The 23917-nt window shown below is 36.5% G+C and overlaps 2 protein-coding genes across 5 annotated transcripts; both read right to left on the reverse strand.

The window, feature by feature from the left end:
* Window positions 1-1593: 1593 nt before the first annotated feature.
* Window positions 1594-6008, reverse strand: LOC137960056 (zinc finger protein 4-like). Of its 3 annotated transcripts, none has more exons than XM_068807523.1 (2): window positions 5849-6008; window positions 1594-2893 (listed from the first exon to the last, which is right to left on the reverse strand). In XM_068807523.1, exon 2 carries the CDS (start codon window positions 2806-2808, stop codon window positions 2128-2130), a length of 681 nt encoding a protein of 226 aa, XP_068663624.1. In that variant the 5' UTR covers window positions 2809-2893; window positions 5849-6008; the 3' UTR covers window positions 1594-2127. The 3 variants fall into 3 exon arrangements, with proteins under 3 accessions (XP_068663624.1, XP_068663623.1, XP_068663622.1); XM_068807522.1 differs by having other exon boundaries at window positions 1594-2876; window positions 5802-6008; XM_068807521.1 differs by having other exon boundaries at window positions 1594-2876; window positions 5849-6007.
* Window positions 6009-7658: 1650 nt separating this feature from the next.
* On the reverse strand, window positions 7659-17656 carry LOC137958927 (bZIP transcription factor 1-A-like). 2 transcript variants are annotated; one of them, XM_068806141.1, is made up of 12 exons: window positions 17493-17656; window positions 17330-17383; window positions 16789-16890; window positions 16391-16480; window positions 16195-16254; window positions 10977-11140; window positions 10829-10883; window positions 8948-8993; window positions 8545-8816; window positions 8383-8460; window positions 8114-8239; window positions 7659-8005 (listed from the first exon to the last, which is right to left on the reverse strand). In XM_068806141.1, the coding sequence occupies exons 1-12, from the start codon at window positions 17547-17549 to the stop codon at window positions 7967-7969; spliced, it is 1143 nt and encodes a 380-aa protein (XP_068662242.1). In that variant the 5' UTR covers window positions 17550-17656; the 3' UTR covers window positions 7659-7966. The 2 variants fall into 2 exon arrangements, with proteins under 2 accessions (XP_068662242.1, XP_068662243.1); XM_068806142.1 differs by lacking the exon at window positions 8545-8816 and having other exon boundaries at window positions 8383-8474.
* Window positions 17657-23917: the final 6261 nt, after the last annotated feature.

Consider the following 23917-nt stretch of genomic DNA (forward strand, 5'->3'; position numbering starts at 1 on the left):
CGTGTCACTTGATAAAGCCACCGACTAGGCTGGTTCAGGATATGGTTTCAAATGTCTTAGGTGTTGGAGACTGAGAAACTGTAATCTCAAGTGTGGAGTATTTGCCAACAAGATGGTGCGTTGTGACCTTGGCTGCCATCGATTGGACCAAACTCCCAAATAGTATACACTACGTCTATTCCTAGTCATATTGCACAACCTTGGGTCACGGTTCTTCTTGTAACCATATTTGAGTATCCTTGGGAATGGCTCATATGGGTTTTCCATGTATTATTAAATGAGGAATCAGAAGGCCGATCCTTGTGAAATTTTTTATCTTGTAACTATCTTTTCTAAACATGGAAAAACTCCCAAAGTATTGATAGACTTTCTTGTCAGTACGACACAATCTCAAAACTTATTGCAAGATGGGAGGCCCAACCATGGCCAAAGCATCTTCCTATCTTCTAAAAGCTTGGAGTCCATCCGCTCTAATGCAAGAACAATAGCTTCTAGAGAAGTGTAGTGCGTAAATCTGAATCCTCTTGATTGATTTGTTCCTTCATCCTTCACAAGTTTAATTTCGACAATATGGAAAATTCGAAGAACACTTTCTTTATAGAGGAAATTCAGAATGTGACACAGGGGCTATTTTGGACAGATGTATTCAAGGCTAACATAAAAGAACTATATAAACTTGCTTCTAGTATAACGAAAACGTAGGTGACTAGATCATCCTAAAACTTGTGGTTGGAGTTGTCAAAATTCATATTTTGGTGATTGGATCTCATAAGAAGTCGGACATGCCTTGTTTCCATTATATCGTGATTGGCTTATCTAGGTTTTCGTTTTGAGCATGATGCCATTGAAGTAGGATGTTGACCTAGGGATGACTCCCATCCATATTTTGATTAGAATTTAGCATTTCAGATGTTCTTCCTTTAAGAGACAACGTTCAAGGTCTTTGCAAGTGAACCGATAAAAGCATCTTAAGACCTCAAGCTGAAAGATGTGTCAAGTCATCTTGAAAAAGCACCTACATGAAGAATGAAGATTTGAAGACTAGAGTCAAGTCAAGTAGATAATATTCAAGAACTCTAGCCATGTACGAGAATCTATAACAAGACTTCAATCAAAGGTAATACATGAGATTTTATAACTTTAGGGTAAATATTTTAAACCAATTTTTTACAATGCACATTAATGTTTCAACATGTTAGGGATCAATTTCATCATGCTTAGAAGCCTGGTTCGAAAAAGGGCAATCGGTATGATCGACTGGTAATGGTTGATCATCCAAAGAGCAAATTGATAAGCAGTATAAAACATAATTAACCAACCAAGTTGGATCGATTGATCATCCAAAGTAGTGACCAAATAAACTATAAAACATGGTCGACTATCCCCATCAAATTTATTAATCTTACCTAGTCTAATCATTGAAAAATATAAGACATTGCCACAAACGCCTTTTAGATGATCTGAATTGAAATTTAAGATTTGTCTAAGCTTATCCAATGATAGTGCAAGAACTTGCTTACAATTTTGAACACACTCAATGCTGCTTGCTAAGCTGATATAATTAAACACAAAAATAACGCCTAGGCAAAAATGTGATTAAAATAATTATTTGACATTCTGAAATAGAGTAATTAGGTTTTAAAAGGGACTTTTTGTCCTTCATTAACACTTGACAGAAAAGCCAAAAAGTGATCTGCTCTACCCGCCATTCATTAACACTTCACAGAAAAGAAAAACTGAAAGAAACTTTCGGCAAAAGGCTTCTGCCCTTGGTGGGGGACCTTTCACTTACAAGGTCCAAGTTGGAAAGCATATGGGGCTTGATGCCCGCTGCTGTCCTTCGTCTGCACCACCAATTCCTACCCATGATTGAGATAACAAAGATATTTTCCTACCACTTCACTCTTCGACGAGGACCAAGAACAAAAAAGGAAAAAAAAAAAAAAAACACATTAGATTTCATCATAATCACATATATCTCCAATCTGTGGCATGTCTCATAGTATTCAAAATATTGGGCAGGAGATCATTAAAGATAAATCCATGGTTTATGCTCACTCATACTTATCGCTGTACAGTGAAAATCATTTAGTGCCACAACTATGAGAAATGGAAGCAAGGACTCACTCAGAGTCTCAGTGTAAGATCTGGGGTTGATGTCTCCTCCTCTTTAGGTGGTGCAACTGCTACAAAATTCAAATTTGAACTTCCTGACGCTCCAAAACTCCGCCCTCTGGCACTCACCTGCCTGAAGCTTCCAGGCCAAAACAATTCCGTATCTTCGTCTTCTGTAAACATTGGAACTCCAAGAATGTTATCGTCAAACCTTGCGCCACTTCTAGCATCAGGCCTTCCCCCGATGTAATTATGAATTCCAGAGTGAGCTTTTATCTGTAAGGACCGGCATGAGGAACCATGCAAAGGGAGTGAGGCCAAGCTGGCATAATGTTCAGAGAATACTCCCATCCGTAGAGCCCGTTTAGCCAGAGTTCTCTCACGCTTATGAGCATTCTGGTGGCCTCCCAAAGCTTGAGAGCTGTAGAACTTCCGTTGGCAGTAATTGCAGGAGAAGACTCTAGGAACTACAGACGAAGAGCGAACCCTGCTGCTGCTCTCACTTGTGCTTGACAAGGAGAAGCCTACTGATTCTTTACCGACTGACTCATTATCCTGGCTGCTAAAGCTGAGTGTCAGGTCAAGAGATATTGCTTTGGTTTCTTGAGTGGAGATGTTAGAAGCTACTTGACTACTGACATCAGATTCATCTTCTGAAGCTTCTGGTTCTAGTTCAGAAGATGGTTTTGTCATGTCTTTGATGGGGGGTAATGGAGGGTTGTGGCTTATGGTACAGCCAAATTTCTGGTCTAGCTCTTCACCTGAAATTCAAAGAAAACTTTTATAAAAGAAAAAGTGAAAGACATCAGAATGAGCAATCACATTATGTAGGAGAAGAGAACTGCTCTGAGCATTTATTTTACAGCAATATAGGTGAATGTGACATGATTCAATATGCTCAATCTGACCTGTGGAGCAGATAGAGAAGAAGTAGCTCAAATACATCTTCACTGACATAGGTCAAGTGGTATACACATACATCCACATAGAAGAAAAGAAGAAAGTAACGTAAATCGATTCTTGCACCTCACAAGTATAACAAGTACAGCATTTTATTTTTTTATTTTGTCTGTTTAATAGAAGTGCTTAAAACGAACTCTCAAACGAAAGAAAATGAAAAGAAATTTCCTTCAATGAGCATATAACAGAAGTGAAACAAGCAAAAACTGTTTTTAGTTCATTACACTAAAGTCTAAAAAGGGTTGTTTATCAAAGTATCCAGAGTTCAAAATGTTTAGGGGTCCCTTAAAGAGGTCTACCTTTAAATGTCAAACCTGGAAATTTTCTGCATACAATATTTGCTACCACCATAGAAACTTTAACCACCTAGTATGACATATTTTACTCAGCCCTCCAGCTGATATTTCCCAACCAGTACAGAACGTAACTAGTATGGATACACCCACAATAACCTCATTGCAATTCAAGTACCATCAATCACCAGGATTGACAATTAATTTTTTAGTGTCAACTATCCAGAAGGACTTCAACCTACTCCATTGATATCCAATTTGTACTTTTCTAATTAACACAAAGCTCCCCACTAAGCAAATTTCTCATCAATTGGTTAAACCACTTCCATGTGCAACAAGGCAGAAGGAGGCATGAGTGAACTTTCCTCAGACTACTACCCTAGGTTTATGAAGAAAATAAACAATTAGATAGATTCAAAGTGGACAATACTTTGTGACCTTTTTTTCCTGAGAAGAAGCATTACCTTCTAATTTGGAATTTTAAACAGGAATAGTCCATGAAAAATATCTTGTTGGAAGTTACATATACCTTCATAATAACTTCACCAGATCTCAACTCCAGTAACTCATAATCACCGTCATTTCCAACTTGAGTAGCCTTTACTTTTGATTTATCAAATGCAACCAAACCATTGATCATTGTAAACAGAGAAATTAACTAGAGCAGAACAATGTAAATGTTACTAATTCTGTGCACTTTTTTCTAGAGCATTTTCTAAATTAACGAGTTTAAGCATTCTAAAAATCTATCCTGATGCTTCTGCAAACTGATCATGAAAGTCTAAAAGTCTCCCTATACATATCCAGTTTCAAATCAATTGCTGCTTTCCATGGCTAGTGAAGGCAGAGGATGAACTCATCTCTCCATAATTTTGAATAATGTAGAAGATTTATATATTTTTAAACTTAAAATGTCAAAAACCTGATGGCAGGTTTGAAATGAGCAGTCTAACAAATTGCTCAAGGAAATTTATGATAAAAGTTACCTAATCAGATTGAGGATCACACAGAAATTAGAATGTTGCCATTTATCCCACAAAAATGTTCTATATTATGATTAATTAGCAATAATTCTATCCATAACTTTTTTTTATCAATTTATTCTAAGTAACTAGCTTGGAGAACCAGAGAAAGCAGAAACTAATGGGACTTTGTGTAGATCCATGATATTGACGAAATAAAAGCTGCATATGACCCTTCAGCTTGTGGGATATCGAGTAGTCTGAATGAAGAACCATAAGTGGTATTTTTGTAGAACTAGCTTGTCTACAGAGCATACTTCTGTCAACAAAGACATGCTATGTTGCCAATGTAACAGGGTTATCTCATGCTCTGAGACACCTATTCCAATCCACTAGGGGGACTTCAATTTTCATTAGATGAGAACATGACTCTGTAAGGTTGGAAACACAAGTTCATGCCTATAAATAAGTCCAAACTCCAAACACATGCTTCAAGAGTTTTAGATGAAAAATGCATTAGAAAATTTTAAAAAAAATGTTACTGCCTGAACTACACTCTGCAGTCTCCATTTCCAGAGCATCATAGCACTAGAAAAGCAGGAAATCTAGGAAGTCCATAGCGTTGAATTTTCTGGAGGAAGAGTTGCAACATCTGATTAACAAAGGTAGAATTTTCTTGCTCAGATAATATCTTTGGACTCCTTGGAGAAGAACATTTCGCTGGCAACTCACTAGAACAGAGCAAATTATATCCTAACATGGCCACACAAAATCCACAGACCAGTTGGAGCTATATAGTCTCACACACGCAAAAAGAAAAAAATTATTTCTTATTCATCCATCAGATATGTTAAGCTAAATAACGTGTTTGAACAAATTACAATTAGAAATTTGAAAAGCAAGAGCTTTTATTTTTCATTTCAGAATAATAGGTAAGTCCTGTTGGGATTAAAATCCAGAAAGAGCACATAATCAGTGGACACAGTAAGAAGCAGTTTCAACTACCACCTTGATAGAAATTCTGATTCTACTGAACATCTCAGTAGACCATTTCAGTGATCAAATGAAAAGCAGGTTTTTTTCTTTATTCAGACAAATAAATCGTAATTCAACGACAATTATAATTCAGTACACGTTTCTCCTCTCATCTCGAGTGTATATTATTCAGAAACATATCTGCATAGGTGGCTTCTGTAACCCGTCATTGTACTCGGATAGTAAAACAGAAGAAAACTCAATCGTCCATGGGAATCAAGAAGTAAAAGTCAAGGAAAAAAGGAAAACCCAGAATCATTAACCAAGAGCATTAATACCACAACAAACATCTAAAATCAAAACCATATAGAACCTGTACGCAGACCCGGGGCAAACAAACTCAAAATGAATCAAAACTCCCAAGTCAATGTCAATTAGAACCCGTATACAACCCACTTATCATCACTGCAATGAAAAGCATCCAAAAATACAGCACCTTGTCAAGAGAAAACTCACAACGAAGGCATAAGTGGCAGCACATACCATTACCAAGGGGTAGGCGTCCCCAAGGTGAGTTCTGGCTCTAAGCTCCTGACAAAGCAGAAACCAGAAATGGGTCTATCGATGATCTTTTGTTTTTTTATTTTTATGCGTACAACGAAGACGAGTTATAAGAAAGTGGTAAGGGATAGAGAGAGAGAGAGAGAGAGAGAGAGAGAGGTGGGTAGAATTGATGTTTAATTATGGGAAAGCAAAGGTTGGAGACGATGGTGGGAGGTCAGATACGTCAGAAAAAGGTGTGGATACAATTAGGAAAAGAGGACAACACTGTTTGTTGAATTTTGGGCCGAAAAGGAAGGAAGAAGGCAAGGATTACTTCCTTACCTTTGCATCTTCGGAAAAAGGATTCGAGCCACTGCATGGGTAAGTTCACTTTCAGATTCATCCATGTTGCCACCTTTTCCCACTCTTTATCTCTCCCCTCGCTCTGTTGTTCCCTTCTGTCCCTTCATGCATGCCATCATGCTCATTCTCAGGGTACATGCATGACTACTTCCATCCATCCACGTCTGTCTCCGAAAATAAAAGGGGGTAACGCCTTGAAACTGTTTCAGTCATGGTTGGGGGTCCTGTCACCGGTGACATCCATCGGGCTTCTCAGATGCTTCTCAGACCCAGCCATTCTCCGACCAAAAACGATGGCGTTCGTCCATGTCAGAGGTCCTTGAAACATCTTACCTGGGTGAGGGTGTTCCTGTCAATTGAAAGGATTGGGCGTTCCCAAAAAGTTAAAAAGAAAAAAAAGAAAAGAAAAAGGAAAGAAGAATTGTGGCCGACGGTGCTGTTTTTCAACGCACTCTCCTATCTAATTATTCTAGTTTTATTTACTGCGTTCCTTCTCTGATCCAGCCTAGGAATAATAGAAGAACAGCCCCTTCCTTCTCTCTCTTCACTCCTCTCCAATCATCTTTTATTATCTTTTTTTCAGGTTTCCGAAACTCAGGTCTAGCCTATCATCTGTGCTGAGCACCTAAACATAGACTTTACCCGTGTTCGAGTTTAAGGTTCCGTATTGCTATGGCTTCTTGGAGGATGTTAATTTATTTCATTCGTGGCTGATCATGTCGGATTATAATATAGCAGTAGAAGACAGCGGAGGCTGCTCCCAATACCAAAAAGAAAAGCTCTACAGATAGCTCGCAGTTAACCTCCTCCTATCTGCAAGCTCAAATTTTGGTGGCAGAACCAGCTGGTGTTCCAGAAGGGAAAAAGGGTAGACAACGGTGAAGAACAAACTAGCTTTGGTTGATGCTTCCAGTTTTCTATCTGGTTAAGCAGGTCGAATGAATCTCCTCAGCTCTGTAGCTCTTTTCCTTTTGTAAATCGGTTAAGATCGAGTAAATCCTGCTGGTTGGGACTTTGATCCTTACTTGGGTAAACAAAACAGGGTCATTAAACAAACAAGTCACAAACCCAAGGAAAAAAAACAGAGAGGTCCAGAGCCTAGTCGGTCCCCTCTACACGTGCTCATCCTCAAACACCAAGAATCTTGGATGTGCAGTCGCAGCATCTGATGGTCCCCACCCACAAAAGGGGGGACCACTCCCCATTCCGCATCGCGCATGGCTGCTTTATTCAATTTTTTCGCTTTCGTTGTTTAGAAAGAACAAAAACAAAAAGCGGCGAGAATGGATTTGCTTTGAGCGTTTAACTTTAATCATTTTTTGCTATAATAATAATAATTAGTAATAATTGATTCCAGCACGCACTCACATGAATTGGCGTGAACCCCCTAATTTCTTAAACAAAACGAAAGTTTTGGCGAGTGTTGGGTTTACTGGGGAAGGATATCTGAACAAAAACAAACCAGAAAACTGCTTAGACCTGAACAAAACGACGAGTATGAGATATTACACTGAGAAGCCACATTCCAGTCTGGACTTTCATACTTATACATTAACGGACTGGGGCGCTTTCCCTTAACCCCCGTCCCCGCGCCCGTTACATCTACCTCTAGCAACCTCTCTCACTCTGTATATAAAGAAACAATGGAGGGAAGGTTCAACTAGCGTCAGCCTCTGAGAGTCAGCTACAACTACAGGCTTTCTGCAATATCTATTCGTTTCCTCTTTGACGTTTTTTTTTATCTTGTACATTAGCTTACTCTTGACTCCTCTTTTGGTGTTTTTCGAGTCTCTCCTGCATGGATCCCATCACAGCTTATCAATAGGCGTTCTGCTTCGGATGAGTAGCAAGAGATTAACCGAACATCACAGCTACTGAAACTATAGATGAATGCAAACTTACAGTCAGTGAAGCATTTTCTGCAGCAAGTTTCTGACATTCTTCTCGCATGTGCTCTATTTCCTCTCTCAGTGAACAATTCTCCTCTTTAAGATTTTCCACACGTTGAGTCAGCTCTTCACACTCAGCCTGGTGCAAATCGGTAACAATAAAAACTTGGGTTATGCCCGCAAGAAAAAATAACAAGGTGAGCAACCCAAAAGTGACAAATGTAATGCCGTCAGTTGCGGGTTTGTGTCGAAAACAAGGATGCACCACATGCATGTTTTTACCTGCTTCCTCAGTCTTGACCGACGTGCCGATTCCCTATTGGACTGTTTTCTTCTTTGCCTTTTCAGCTCTCTTTCATCCTGAGTTTCACAACCTAAAAGTGTCAGAGTTTAGAAACATTAGTAAGGACTTACAAGGGAAATAGCTTCAAGGAAAGGGAAAACCTGCAACCATTGTTCTGGAGGAACCCCTTCACGTGATCCCATAAAATTATTGGGAACAATGGGTGGTGTAGATGATACAGGAGGGGCCTTGCTCCGTATGGCAGAGACAGAGGATGCTGGCCCTCCCCAATAGTCCATTCCAATGTTCAAGTTAGTTGTGGGACTGGTTACACCATTTTGTGGTATTCCCATCATTGTCATATTTTGATTCATTGGGGACTGACTTGGGGGAGCCCTTGCTGATCCACATGTACTCCTATTTTGTACATCCTCTGTCATTATACAATTAGAATTGAAAGACAAAATCTCAATATCAAATCAAACAGGGAGATGAAAAAACTTTAGTAAATGGCAAGTTCATAAAAAAAATGGTGAAATCAACTGCCTTAGAAGTTCAACATACCACCAGATGCAGAACCCTGTTCGCAACTTGGCTTTTGTTGTGAACCCTGCAAAATACAAGAATAAGAGCACCAGATTAACTCAAGATCATATGCTGAGATGACAGCACTAAGTAACTCCTCATAAGTTGAGACTTTCACCATATATATATATATATATATATATATATATATACATGGCTGATCCAATACGAAAAACCTTTTGGTGCAAAACATGTGAAACAGCTATCTCAGTCGTCCGATACCCGTTGATCGAACGGCTGAGATAGCAGTTTCAAACCAAATGGCTTTTCGTATTAGATCAGCCCTCTCTCTCTCTCTCTATATATATATATATATATTAATGCTAAACCCAAGACCTCTACCAGAAACCTCCCATTTGACCACTAAGCCAAAGGCTAAATCCACAAGCCACACGAGCCACTACAGAAGTTAAGCATAGCCCACATCCCAAAAACCTTTCAGCAGAGCCAGGCTCCAGAATGTAATTGCACCTGGAAATTGAGCTTGCCAGGCAAACAACCAAAAAGATTCTTTTGTTTTGACACAGAGCAATCATAGGAAGAAGATAAAGCAAACCAGGGTTTTGAGACCTCCTCAAGTACCTCTAGCCTGACCACAGGCAAATGATAATCTAGAAACTTTTTACAACGAAACCTATACTAGACATCTGTGCTGGAGAGCATTTATGGCAGGTAATTATGGAGCAAACCCAGCAGAAAAGTATGCAACGATTAAAGTCAACTGCCCTAAATACTGTGAACTCTTCAGCCATATAGAACCAGATAAATAGTTCTTGGTATATAACAGTGGAAAGAAGATGACTTGGATGTGTAGCAAAACTAGGAAAGACAATATTTTGAATGAAAATATCTGAAGAGAGTACGTAGTAAGATGAACAGAAGAGAGATGGTTTAAGTATGTGCAGGGGAGACTGACAAAAAATAAAAGAAAACTAAAAACAACAAGAGGCAAGTGGTGAAGAAGGTCAACAAGATACAGCTAGCAAATGATAGACAAGAATGGGAGAATATTATTCCTGTAGCTAACCCCAAAACAGTCGGGTTAAGGCTCTGCACTCATATCAGAGGTTGTTATGACAAAATCAAAGCTTGTATACAAAAGCAGAAGAAAAAAGAGTATCAATATGCATTAGGTTGTTCTAGAAATTGCCACTATCATTCTAAATTTATAACTCGAAGATTTTTAGAGCAGTGCCTTTGGCAGAATGCAGGCAGAATGAGAGAGACTTGCACAATATGTTAAAGCCTAAAAGGGAACTCTGAAGACAAGGATAAAGGAGTGAATTTCTGGATGCCAGAAAAAGTAATTCGGCCCGTCTTCCACGCTTTCACAAGTTCACGTCTGCTAATAAGGAATTACAAGTGACATCTATCACTTTTAACCAGATGGTGAAATATTTAGTTATCCTCAGAGCATCAACAATCTTGGATCATGATATGGAGAAACACAAGCCATATAGCATGAAAAAGCTCAGTCATTCGGTTAACATGTTCCTGCCAAAGATACTGCAAATGGCATGATTAATGATAATGGGTGTGCTTGGACTTTCTAGATTTAGGGTCCATTAAATCCATGATCAAGAAGATCAACAGGCAACATTACAACATGCATGATGGAGTATATCAATGTGAGGGCAAGGCAAGCCACATTCACTTGGTACACCAATAACCAGAGACAGATTAAATACACACACACACACACACACACAATAATATAAGCAGCTTCAAACCCTTACTAAAGTCTTCAATCCTGGTAAATGATATGCTTGCATGTACAAAAGAAAAAAAAATTATTGAGCCTGTCTCACCCACAAAACAGAATATAAAATATTGAAGAAACCAGAGTTTGCTATTACATACATTCTGAGAACTGGCATCACTTCCTTCACTGGAACCTTCACTCTCACTCTCAGCACTGTAAATAATTAATTTAGACATGAATCATATGCCAGCATGTCAATAACTGAAAAGATGTCAATAGCTCTTTAACTCATGAAGGAATTCCAACCTTTGTGAGCCAACACCATTTACAGAAGTTCCAGATGTTTTACCGGACTCATTTCCCTTTCCTGTCAGCATTGACAGACTGCCCAAGCTTCCCTTAGATTTTTTCAAGGCACTCCTTTTCTTTCCTTCAGATTGTCGCTCTACCTCAATTCCAGATGCAGCAACCTGCAAATACGTCTTGACACTTTTAGACCTCAATTTCTAGATAACTTACATAATAAACCTATGGAATGAAAAATAATTGTCACTTGGCACAGAATAAAAGTTTTGGTAATATGAATACCCAAAAAAATAAAAGAGAAAATATGAAGATTTAAGTAACATAATCTGAGATAGAGGACTGATCAGAACACCCAAGCAACAATGACCAATTTCATGGGAGCCACAGGAGCATGGTCCAAGAAGCTCATTGATGTAAATTTATCAATGACTTCAAAATGATACTATAGGATAGCTAGTGCAGAGCAACAGGTCAGATGAACTCGTACATGGCCAATATTCTTTTAAGGAAGCTATATTTGTCTTTTACCCATCATGATGGAAATTTATTGTGAAACCATAAGAAGCTTTAGGAAATTCAGATAAACAAATAAATGAATGGACAACAACCAAGAAAACCTGCATATCTTGTTTCAAACAGCAACAATGAGGAATAGTCTTAGAACAGTTGTATCACCCAAATATAGAGTGACTGATACACAACTTAATAACAAAAGATCATGCCTAAAAACTAATAGAGAACTTTTTAAAATAGAAAGTAATATAATATATTTACACATTTTGAAATGCCTATGTACATGGAAGTACTTAATCACATAGCACTGAAAATAACACAATTTATCATCAGTACAAGAGTTTTTGTTTTTGAATAGTTGATTCAAGAGTTGCAGTGTAGTAGAAGGTCATCTTTCCTATTTGCTTCACAGAAACATTATCCACAAATGATAAGTGCCATAAATTAGACTCTGGAGGCAGACATGCAGCAAACCTAAGGTAGAGAAGATTCCAAATTAACATTCACACAGCAATAATGAATAGTATCAATATGCAAGAAAATAAAAGGAATTGTGTCAGCTGGTTTTAGCATGTCCATTGAACACGCAGCAGCTCACTGATTAGAAGGGTTTTACCAATGCTGATTTAAGAGAACTGCATGACATTAAAGATTGCAAAATTGAGATAGAAGGCAACAGTGAGAAAAGATTATTAAGGATTGGAAATCAGTCATATCATCAAAGAACATACTCCTCAGGAATCCCCATCAAAGAACTTCACTCCGACTCTCCTTGAAAGTTAAGGCATGCATACGATGAAATTTCACACCTCTCAGAGGGCTAATCCATCCACAGAATGCACTATTTGGTCAGCAAATGGATATTCCAATCTCTTGGCCAAAGTGTCTCCCAGCAACTCCTTGTTATTGGGAACTCTTTCCCCTTGTCATTTTATGGCAGAGTTTCCCTCCCTTATTCGCAACTAACCCTTTACTAGTGGAAATTCAATACCATTTAAAAAAAAAGAAAAGAAAAAAGGAACCTGCCAATTATAAAGAAGTATGAAGGGAAAAGTTCATGTATTCAAATCCAATATTGTTTGGACAATGCAGTGACATGGATGACAATTAGCTCGATAAAGAAGAAATCACTCAAAGATTTGATAGACCTTAAAAAGTGATTTCCCAATTTAAAAGATATGCTTAAAATTTAAAACCTTAGACAGGTGCCAGATTAGTTCAAATTATAAATACAAGAGGCACGTCTACCAACAGTTATCATTTTAGACTTTCAAGCATTATTCAAAATTATAATTACCGATAAATCACTAGAAAAGGTAATTATCTGGTTAAAACGTTCAAAAAGGCACATATATTTCCATCTTTCTATATTGAAGTCTGACAGCTTAGAATAAAACAAAATTAAATAATAATTTTAAAAAATGAAAATCAAACAGTCTTTAAATAATTAAGCGCAAACCAGTTGATCTCAGTTATCCCCAACTGCAGATCTTCACCAGCCTGTAGCCAGTATGTACAGGCCAATTTGAGTACAACCAACTGGAATTTCAATGAGAAATAGACAAATATAGAAATTCACCAGTACCTCTAGAAGCCTCATAAACATGGTGGTTCTCATAGTGGCTCCCCTGAAAAAGATAATATCCATCCACCTTGGCTAATATTGGGTTCCCCTGGGATGGTAAATACCCGCATACATTTGGGTTCATGCTCTACAGTATTGGGCACCCAAAATCAGTCTACAGGCCGATACTGAGCCACCTATGAAAAATCCACAGCAAACCCAGATATTGGCCGGCCACTGCTATCTTGCAGTGAATTGGCCACCAGACAAGCTAACTCATGCACCAACCTGTGCATTAATTGATGGAACATCTTGGGCTTCATTATTGAACCCACTCAACAGTTGGGTAAGATTTTGGTTTTTATGACAGTATCTCTAATTGTTTTTTTAAAAGGATGTATATATTAACAAAAAAAATTAAAAAGAAACAGGGAACAAATCCCTAACAACAAACGATTTAAAGGTTGCTCCTGACTTGGAGTATCTCTAATTGTAGCCATAGTAATTAACTCAAAGAAAGCTTCTCCTTTTATTTCCAGCTGGAATGCATAGCTTCTTTATTTTTATTTCCCAGTATATGCAGTTCTAACTATCTTTGAAAATGTGTTTTTTTTCAAGTAATGGTTTTTAATATATTGGAAAAAATATACCCCAAAATATCCCAGGCATACATGAAACTTGAATCCCAGAGTCTCACACTAGAAAGCTACTCCTGTGGCCATGGAACCAATGGTCTAATCCAAAATCTACTTTGTAAGCATTAATACCAGGTTACTGGTATTAGGCCCAGAAACTCAAAAACATATTTGCTTGACATTTTGCTAAACTCACATGATTATATTTTAGTACAAGTTTGCCATTAAAACTGAAAAAACAGTAGGCTTCAGGCATAATTTTAACATATTCATAACCTGCACAGCATTTAAGCTAAGTGATGAGAAATCGAACTGATGAGGACAATGCAGGATTCATGCTAAATGATCGCCTTGAATAAGTCAAGCACAAATCTCCTATTCCCCAAAATGTTAGTTTTAAATACATCCAAAAATAGAAGGAAATACAAAACGAAAGTAATAACTCAACATCCTAGCTGGAGCAATTAAACTACTGTGTAGTTGTTAAAACTGACATGACCAGCCAGTTGACCCATGCTTGACCCAGAATGGTGGCCTTGCTGGTTTGACTCAGTCCAACACCCACATCTTGAATGAAAATGGATGCAACGGAAGTTTTGGACAGTTCAACACTTCAACATTTTTTAAATCATAAAAAACAAGAGGTGGAAGTTCATGCGGAACATGGAAATGAGGTATTTAGTTTTTTTTCATATATTTGACCCGTTATTGAACTTCTATTTATTCTTTATGAATTTCATATGACATCTTTACAGTAAAACAATATATATAACATCATCCTGGTTTAACCTTGTTGAACCCAGTGGCACAATGTTGAACAGAGAGAAAACAAGTGACCTAGTTCATAGCGAGTCCAGTTCCTGAAAATTTCCTTTTGAATGATATAACCATATTTAATAAAAAATCTGTGTACAGGATGAACCATTTAGATCCACTTGCCAAATAATGACACCATAAAATGAGGTCTTGTCCAAATAAAGTTTTCCTACTAATAAATGGATACGTTTTGCAGGAATCAAATCATCGAAGGGCCAAGTTAGCTCGTATAATACATTATATATGTTATGACATCGTCACTGATTTATACAGCTTGAGTTTTTCAGTTCTTGCCATTAATATATATTTTAATATTTACATTATTTTAGAATATTCTATTATCATCAAGTTTACCTATACTATCTTGACCCCTCCCCCTTCAAAAAATAAATAAATAAATAAATAAGATATTCTTAACAAATAAAACTAGAGATGAGACTAGAAAGATATTCTCTAGTTGGCTTCACACCAGAAAGGAATTTGTCCCCCAGGCGGAAATATCTCTTCGATGAAACTGGCATCTCCTAGCACATATGTTGGGTCCTCATAAACCTCCTGTCATGGTCGAGTGGACTCCGCCTCCCAGTGATAGCATTAAATTGAACTTCGACGACAGTGCCTTGAGGTGCCAGGGCCCGGCTGATGCAGAGGACGTCTTCAGAAATTACAAAGGCAAAGTCATCCTATCCTATGTTGCTCCGGTTGGTATTGTGGATTCAATCACTGCTGAGGTGACTGCCCTCCATTATAATGTTAAAGTTTTCAAGGACAGTCTTCAAGGAAATCTCCTTATTGAAGGAGATTCCAGAGTTGTCATCCGTTGGTGCTCGGGATCCTCTCCTCCCCCCCATGCCACCAGGCCCATCCTATCATCTATCTCAGACTTTGTATTTACCATTTCTTGTTCATGCATCATGTACCTAGTCGGCCAATTCCTTGGCCGACAAATTAGCTAAGCTTGGGACCTCTCTGCAATCTCTCAATGTTTGGGACAGTCCCCCTAATATGTAATTCAGCTCTTTTGTAGCTTCCTCTTTTAATAAAATCAGCACTATTTCAAAAAGAAAAAACAAATAAAACTTTAGTCAGACATAAGCATTCTGTTAAGTTAAATAAACTTCACAAATTAATTCTTTCATTAAAAGTTAATATGATAGAGGGGGAAAAAAACTCAAAAAAGGATGCGCATTTGAGGCAAGAGTTACTCATAAAACTTCCAGAAGTAGTTATTACATCAAAAGTTAATATGATAGAGGGAAAAAAGTGCTCAAACGGGATGCACATTTGAGGCAAGGCGGGAAAGCTTTACAAATATTTTGCCCTCCATGGGGTAGGTCTTTTACATAATATTCTTGCAAGGCCATCTTGTAGAATGTTTTTAAAAAAATTCCAAATCATTGGTACTTCAAGAACACCTTGCAGAACACCAATGAAAAGAAACTCAAAAATCCCGTTTACACCACAAGGAGCCCCAGCATGCCTAAACAAGCAGCATACAGAGATCACCACACTGATTATTACCTACAGTATTTTCAAGACAGTTATCTCCACATGAAATTTGCTAGGGGATTCCTAATAGTGCAGCATGCAAGCCTGTGGTAGAGAAGCCCATCAAAATGCACCTATTTGAAGACTAGCAACATCATTCTTTAAGCTACCAGGATATTACTAAAAGAAAACCATCACTCACAGGAGCTTCAGCAGTCCCATTCAGTGAAGGCATTGCATAAGGGGCATATGGGTGAGAGCCCTGAAAAGGAAACAAGAATCAGCAGCTAAAACACAAACAGATATTATAAAATGCAACTCACCAAACATAATACTCTTGAATAGATGGATATAACAGAAAAAAAATGCCACAAAGCCAAATATAAGAAACGATATACCGGAGCCAATGAAGGATGACCGTATAAACCCCCATGAGGATACATGGTGACATATGGAGGTGGCGGTGTCCCATATGGAGGCATCATGTGCTACAGGAACAATAAAGTAAAGCATATAGGTTAAATTCCGAGAACACACTTTGTCATGCAGACTCATAAATTAAACAGCCAACCAACATTTCTTTTCATTTGAGAAATAAGTGAGATTTTGCTCTCAAAATAGAATCACTATCATTTAAGCTTTTAAGGGAAAAAGAATATTTCTTCGCAGCAAGAGAAAAATAACTAAGATTAATAGCAAGGGTAAAAGAAGTAAAAGAAGGATAACAAGTTCAAGTATATTGGTAACTTGCAGAAACACAGTAATAACTACAGAGGAAGCAGCAAGTGAGAATTACCTGACCCCACATATATGGATGAGTTTGGGGACTCGATGGAACAGGAGAATGGAAAAAACCAGGAGGTGGAATGGGAGGTGTACCAGCAGAATTGTAATATGCCTGTGACAAACAGTAGCATGTGGTTTTAAGGGTAAAACAACAAAAAAAGAATATGGTATTTTGTTTCCTACTGAAGGAAAGGAAGAGGAGTTCATTGAAAATTTTATTTATATAATATATATAATCTAATTGCAGAACATATAAAAGTATCATTCATATACAGCTCAGAGTCTAAACTTATCATTAGATCATATACCAAAATAGCAATGGGTGCATTGTATACTGTTAGCACGAGTCAAGATAACATCACATAGAGAAAAATAAGAATACTAGAAAAAAAAAAAAAAAAAAAAGAGAATTCTGAACTTATGAAATCCACTTTGCGGAGGAGATCATCGATTATATCCTCCATTTGGGCGCGCCTATGTGTGTGGGGAGGAGGAGGGGGAGGATGGAGAGGAGGGTTGCGAGGAAAAGAAGAGGAAGAATAGTAATTTACCTGGAATGAAGCCCAATCAGGATAAACTGTGGCAGGGCTGCTAGGAGGCGGCTCCTGCAGAACAAGAACACAGAGATATCACATGCTAAAGTAATAGACAGAAAATTTTCAACAGGAAGTCGTTTCCTTTTTAGCAGAAAATAATTGCGTTGATGTTGGAAACCTGTGTCGAAGCAGACTTTGAAGTCTTTGTTGGAGTATCCGCCTCTCCATTACCCATGACTGAAAGTTACGCACGCGCTTAAACTTTCTCTAAGTCATCTGTGTTCGTTTCTTCACTGATAACACATATCATCCATCTACAATTCCACATAACTGACGCAAGAGATAGGTATAAAGGGTGAACAGTCTAATCTGAATTTCTAATATTCTATATGCAATAGCAGCAGATTTTCCGGTCCGGCTGGAAGAGAAACACGCGCGCGTCTCTTGGTAAGAAAATCTCTTCTGATCGAACGGAAAGTGACGGAAAACAATGCTTGGGAGCTTCTGATGTGCTTCTTATGCTAGGATGTTTCCTCTACAGGAAATGCTCTCATTTGCTTCTCAACTTCAAAAATCTTCTCCTCTTGCAGTTGACTACCTCCTATCTGCGTCATCTCTGATGGAAGTGCTTATGAGCATCAAAGTGCATGCCTAAGATTTCATGTTTATTTCTTTTTATCTTCCTAGTTTTGATTAATAAGGTTGTTTTTTGTTTAGTGGGTTTAATTTACAATAATTTGTTGTTAACTCCCTTGTTAGCCCATCTTATGTGGAAATTTCCCTTATGGGTTAGCCAAAAAAATCTTTTAAAATATTTATTGATGTTCATCGACAAAGAAGTGGTGAAAAGATAAAAGATATTTGTGTGATAATCGACTATAATGTGTCGAGAAAGATATACAATTTGCATGCAAATAGAAGCGAAGCGAATGTCTTGCTTCTTTTTTTATTAAAATTTGAACTTCCTCAAACAATAAATAAATGGCCGAAAGACACCAATTTCGACATAGGGTGGTGAGTAAAGGAGTTTATCCCTTTTATAAGCGTGATATACAACAACTGAAAGGGGAAGATGGATAGATGGCGGACGAGTCAATGATGGCATAGTTGCATCTAATGGATTTTTTGGAATGCTTCTATTTGAGATTTTGGTAATTTGTGTCTAATGAGTAGAATGTGATAGACCAACAACTAAAATTGAGAATGTGATAGACCAACAATTATAATAGAAGGAGGCATAGATGGAAGAACGGGCTCCATTCTGGACATTTTCAACTTAGATTAAAATATAGTATCTTCAAATAATACAACAAATATGTATTTTTTACAAGTAGATTCGATGGCAATCATGACATTATTGATCTTTTCAGTAGACAACAATACCCTAAAAATGCACTTTGATTGACTGAATGATAATTTATCTGTAGATGATCTAAATGAGTGCACAAAACTAAAACACATGAGTACAAAAAAACATAAGGAAAATGGGTGGATTTATGTTTTCAAGACATAAATAAGAACTTAATTTTGTGAACTTGGGAAGGCACATGATTAAGTAACAAACTATTAACATTGTGTCCCCTCATAAAGTATTGCAAACCTCCATCTAAAACAATTTCTATTTTTCTTCTCAACAACTTCATTATATTGTGAGGTATAAATACAAGATGTTTGACGTAGGAGAATAGAACCTGGTAACTCGCTACAATTATCAATATAAGTAACAAACCAAAATGACTAGATATCCAACATAGGCCCCATATATCAAAATGGACCAACTCAAAATGGTTATTGACTCGAGGAGGTAAAATTGAATGATGATGCTTTTCCAACTGACATGTTTTGTAATCAAAAGACATTAACCGACTAGTAGAGCCTAATTAAAGAAAGATGGTCAAACACAAGGCATAACTAATACAAGCAAATACAATTGCAACACCTTGGATCTTCAATTAACAACATACCACTACAAGAAAATTAAAGAAAAAGTGCATTTTTCGATGAAATTTTTGTTCAAGACTTTAATTTTAAATGATTTAGTATTAATTATTTAATATTTATTAATTAATATTGTTAAATAATTTAATTGTCATATTAAATCACTATTTAATTTTAATTAATATTAAATTAATAATGTGAAATTATTTAATATTTAAAGCTAAATTGTAATAATAATTTTTTGTTTGACACCTTTTTCTTTTCAAAAAATATTTAAAATTAATTTTAATATTAATTATTAGTAATTACATAAATATAGTTATCATGGTTATTTATTTATTTATTTATTTTTCTAGAAATTCAATTTCTTTGGTGTTTCTTTATTTATTAATTTATTAATTTATATTATAATTAAAGTGTTATAGAATGGTATCTATATTGCAAAGAGTTTTCCCATTATGGGGGTATATGACACATTATTTTTTTGTGTCATTGTGTATGATATGTATTTTGTTTTAGCTAGATGCTTTTAAGCTTTACATTTCATTCAATGTGTGAATTGATGATGTTCATCTAACAGCATTATAATTGAAGTATTATGGAATGGTATCCATATGGTGAAGAATTTTTCCATTAGAACCACAGGGCAATTATGATGGGCTGATTGTATTTTTTGCTTTGCGTACTATTGTGTATGATGTGTAATTTGTTTTTCGACTACATATTTTTAATGATTACATTTCAACCAATGTGTGAAATGATAATGCTTATTTAATTATATAATAATTAGAGTGTTATAGAATAATGTTCATGTGGCGAGGAGTTTTTCTATCTGAGCTATTGGGGGGTTATGATGGGATCATCACATAGAATTTTTTCTGTATCTATAAATGTGGTTGATGTGTCACTCATCTTTTGGATTGGGAGCAGGGATACACTAGTAAGAGCAATAGGACATCATGTTTAGTCGAGCTATACATTAATAAAAAATTGCAATACTCAACATAACATGAGTTTAATTCAAGTACAACATGTAAAAGGAAGGTGGTGGGACACTTAGTGATGGGGTGGGGGAACATGTAAGTGAGAGCGGGGAGCACTTAGGGATAAGGTGGGGGGGTGCTGGGAGAGTGAGAAACACTAATTAGGGTGGGGTGGGGAGTTTAGTCATGGTGTGGGGGCACCCCAAGGGTGTGGAGAGCATTTAAGGATGAGGTTGGGGGATCCAATGACAAAGTGAAATACAAACTAAGGTGAGGTGAGGGACTTAGTGAGGGCTGGGGGCACCTGAGGGGACTTGTGTTGACCATAAGTTGACTCTCACATTACTTTTGATGATAACAAAACTTAATTGAGCTACTAAGTTACAAATCTAGTATTTCATATATCTAACCTTCAAGAGCATCTCAAGGTCTAAAGCATTAAAGCCAACATGAAGACCTCAAGCACAAAATGAAGAACATCTCTTGAAGAAACACCCACAAGGAAGAAGTCAACATGAAGACTGAGTTCAAGCTTCAATAGACAAATAGTTAAACTAAGTCATATTATGTAAGAGTGTTTTCTAACTCTTATTCCTTAAGTACTTGTGATGATCAGAGATATTAAATTGCTTACACATGTTTAGAATCATCGTACATATCAGTTAGAAACATGTTAAAACACTGAGAGAGAAATTATCTTGCTTTATTAAAACATATAATTTTATCTGGCATTGGAATAATCAATTAGTCACTGTCTATGATCAATCATCAAGAACTGTGGAAGCCAGAAATATAAAGCATGATCAATCAACCATATTGATTGATCGATCATCCAAAATATAGCAATTTCATGCTATAATATATGATCAATCATCCAATAGAGGTTGATCGGTCATAGTTATCCATGCAAGCTGAATTATCATATTATGATCGATTATCCCACCAGATTGATTGATCAGACAAAACCTTGCCAGTAAGGGGGAATATCGATTGATTGATCAACTTAAATTTTTTGGAGCAACAATAACATGTTGATCGATCAATCCATCGATCAGTAAGTAGTCGTTATGTGGTCTTTCGGTGTTACTACCATCTCTCCATTGAGAGAACATGGCGAAAGAGTTAGTAGAAATTGTTTGAGAGTTTGGTGTCTACATTGGAATTTTAAGCATGGCAGCACATATGTAATCAAAAGAGGGATTTCCAGTAGAGCTAAAAATATGTGATTTTGCTACATCAAGTTATGGCTCAAGATTTTCTAGATAGATAGTAGAAATCACGTCATTCTTTTATTTTTCTTATATAGCAAAATTCGTCAAGTAAAGTTGTGCAAGTTTCCATTCTTAGAGTAGTGAGCTAGAATGAGTAAAATAATCATGAAGGTTATCCCCTTGTTTTGTATTGTAACACTCCTAGAACATATCATAGAGCTTCAAATCTGTCAGAGGTAATATATAATTTAAAATATGTATCCCAAATTATCTTTGTTATTGCTCAATCAACCACATTATTAGCAATTGACTCTTCCATGTTGTTGATAAAAGCAATTGACTCTTCAATATTGTTGATAAACTAAGTTAATAACTAGAGTATCTTTCTTCAACTACTTTTGAAATGAATCCTCATCTTCATTATTAGATTGTGGTGGCTTTGAGAGATGGCCAACATGGTCTTGGATAATCAAAAATCTTTTTACAAATTGAGCCCATGAAGCATACTTGGAAAGGCCCTTGAGAGGAAAAGTTGCAACCTTAAAAAAAATTATGTTCCCTAGTTCACTAATGGAACCCATATACTTGTTTATACCTTCAACCATGTTTTGCTACTAATTTTCACAGAGGAAGACTTGGAAAACAATAGACTAAAGCAAAATTTTGAAACAATATACTACATAATAAGATGACTGATACTTAACATATGTGATTGGAAGAGGAAATTTTACTATTGCATGGAGGATGTGGGTGTTGAGTTTCCCAGGTTTTGTGGCAGACTCAAGACATTAAAAAAACACTCTTTGAGACCTAAGAGAATATGGGTTGGATTGCAGAAATACTTTGACACATAATAGGATTGAAAAACTGAACAACTACATGCATGTAAAAGCATTTATCTATGTCTAGAATATACCAAACCCTAAGTTAGGGTTTCAAGACACAAAAAGTATTGAAACTTTCAAAATATTACGAGATGGATGGAACCATTCAAAGAGAGATTTCGAATTTATTTTTGTAATGCATGGATAAAATGAAATTTGATTTGATGAAGTACACATTGAGATAAAAAAAAAAAATTGGCTTTGAGGCTTCCAAACTACAAGCATGTGCATGAGAAAACAAAGGCTATCATGTCAAGATTGTAAAGCATTATAAAAACTTGTATTTAATGCCTACATAGAACAAAAAAACTCGATTTTAAATTGGAACTTATCTAGTATATGGAGAACTTGATGGTTGTTGCATGCATTTTTTAGTTTATTTGGCTCGCTTGGAGTTCAATTTGATTCCTTGAGCAAATTTTAATGAAACCCTAGAACCATTTCTTAGTTCAGTTGGTTCACTTGGACTTCAATAAGCTTCATTGAGCAGATTTTAATGAAACCCTAGAACCCCTGCTCTAACACCATGTTAGATTCTAGCATTTCATATCCATAAGTATTCAAATGTGAGGGAAAAAATTTGGAAGATCAAGGTGTAGGAGAGTGAGGCATAAAAGTAGAAAAGAAGAAAGAAGAAGGAAAAACAAGAAATAAGAGAGAACGAGTGAGAATACTAAGAAACTCACAGTGGGAAGTGTTTTTTTTCCAAATCTTAGATTAAACACCCTTCAACACACTAAGTATATCTTTATTTTCAACACTACTCATGTCCCAAAACATCTTTGTCACCAGCATTCTTTGATGTTATGCTGCATATCTAGTGATTCATCTATCACAAGACCATGTTTTTTTTTTATCTAGTGCAATAATGGTAGATGTATTCAATAGATAGGTAATCAACATTACTTTATCCTAGTAATAATTTGAGTTACCTTGTATCATATTTGAGCGGCAATAGAGAGTTAAGAGTTTGACCCAATCAAATACAAGAAGATGCTCTAGATTGTCCTGAATTATTGTGATGGGATCTAAGAACATCTCATCTAAGTAATTTGTCAAGTTCCTTGTGAGTAATTTGTGATAAATAGTGAACATAAAGAATTTGTTGAGAGTGGGGGTACCACAAATGTGACCCAATGACACAAAAAAAAATATTATTGCATGGTTCAAAGATAAGATTACTTATGTACTAGTGTTAGGGTATTAAAATAAAAAAAATAGTTTTGTAATCTCTCATGCATGTGATCATATTAATTATTTTTATATTACAAGTCAAGACATTAGAATACCAAGCTCATCTTGAGAGACACAATGACATATACATTCTTGGCATTGGGCCCCATTAGTCAATATTGCTACTAAATTGCATAAATAAACAACAAGTTAATCCATACGAAGTAGGTCAAAGCGCACCGTAGAACTGAAAATAGTGGTGTTGTGGTTTATGGATACTATAAAGATAATGACTTCGATTTTAATGGGACGGTGACTAGTATAATATAGTTGTGCTAGTTGTAAAAAAAAATTATGTGCCCAAAAGCAAGTGTTAGATGTAAGTAACCAAAGGCACGACATCGCGACAAATGA

This window comes from Aristolochia californica, unplaced genomic scaffold (genome assembly GCF_029961685.1).
Source record: "Aristolochia californica isolate CCGP_79_NKW_82.1479 unplaced genomic scaffold, dmAriCali1.0.hap1 SCAF_3, whole genome shotgun sequence".
NCBI lineage: Eukaryota > Viridiplantae > Streptophyta > Magnoliopsida > Piperales > Aristolochiaceae > Aristolochia > Aristolochia californica.

Bases quoted from the DNA above. Each gene is read 5' to 3' on its own strand.
- LOC137960056 (XM_068807523.1), bottom strand. From the start codon at position 2,808: ATGACAAAACCATCTTCTGAACTAGAACCAGAAGCTTCAGAAGATGAA.
- LOC137958927 (XM_068806141.1), bottom strand. From the start codon at position 17,549: ATGGGTAATGGAGAGGCGGATACTCCAACAAAGACTTCAAAGTCTGCT. The intron at 16,891-17,329 runs GTAAATTACTAT...TGTTTGTCACAG, and splicing joins CTGATTGGGCTTCATTCCAG to GCATATTACAATTCTGCTGG. The intron at 8,006-8,113 runs GTAAGTTTGCAT...GGATCCATGCAG, and splicing joins CAGAAAATGCTTCACTGACT to GAGAGACTCGAAAAACACCA.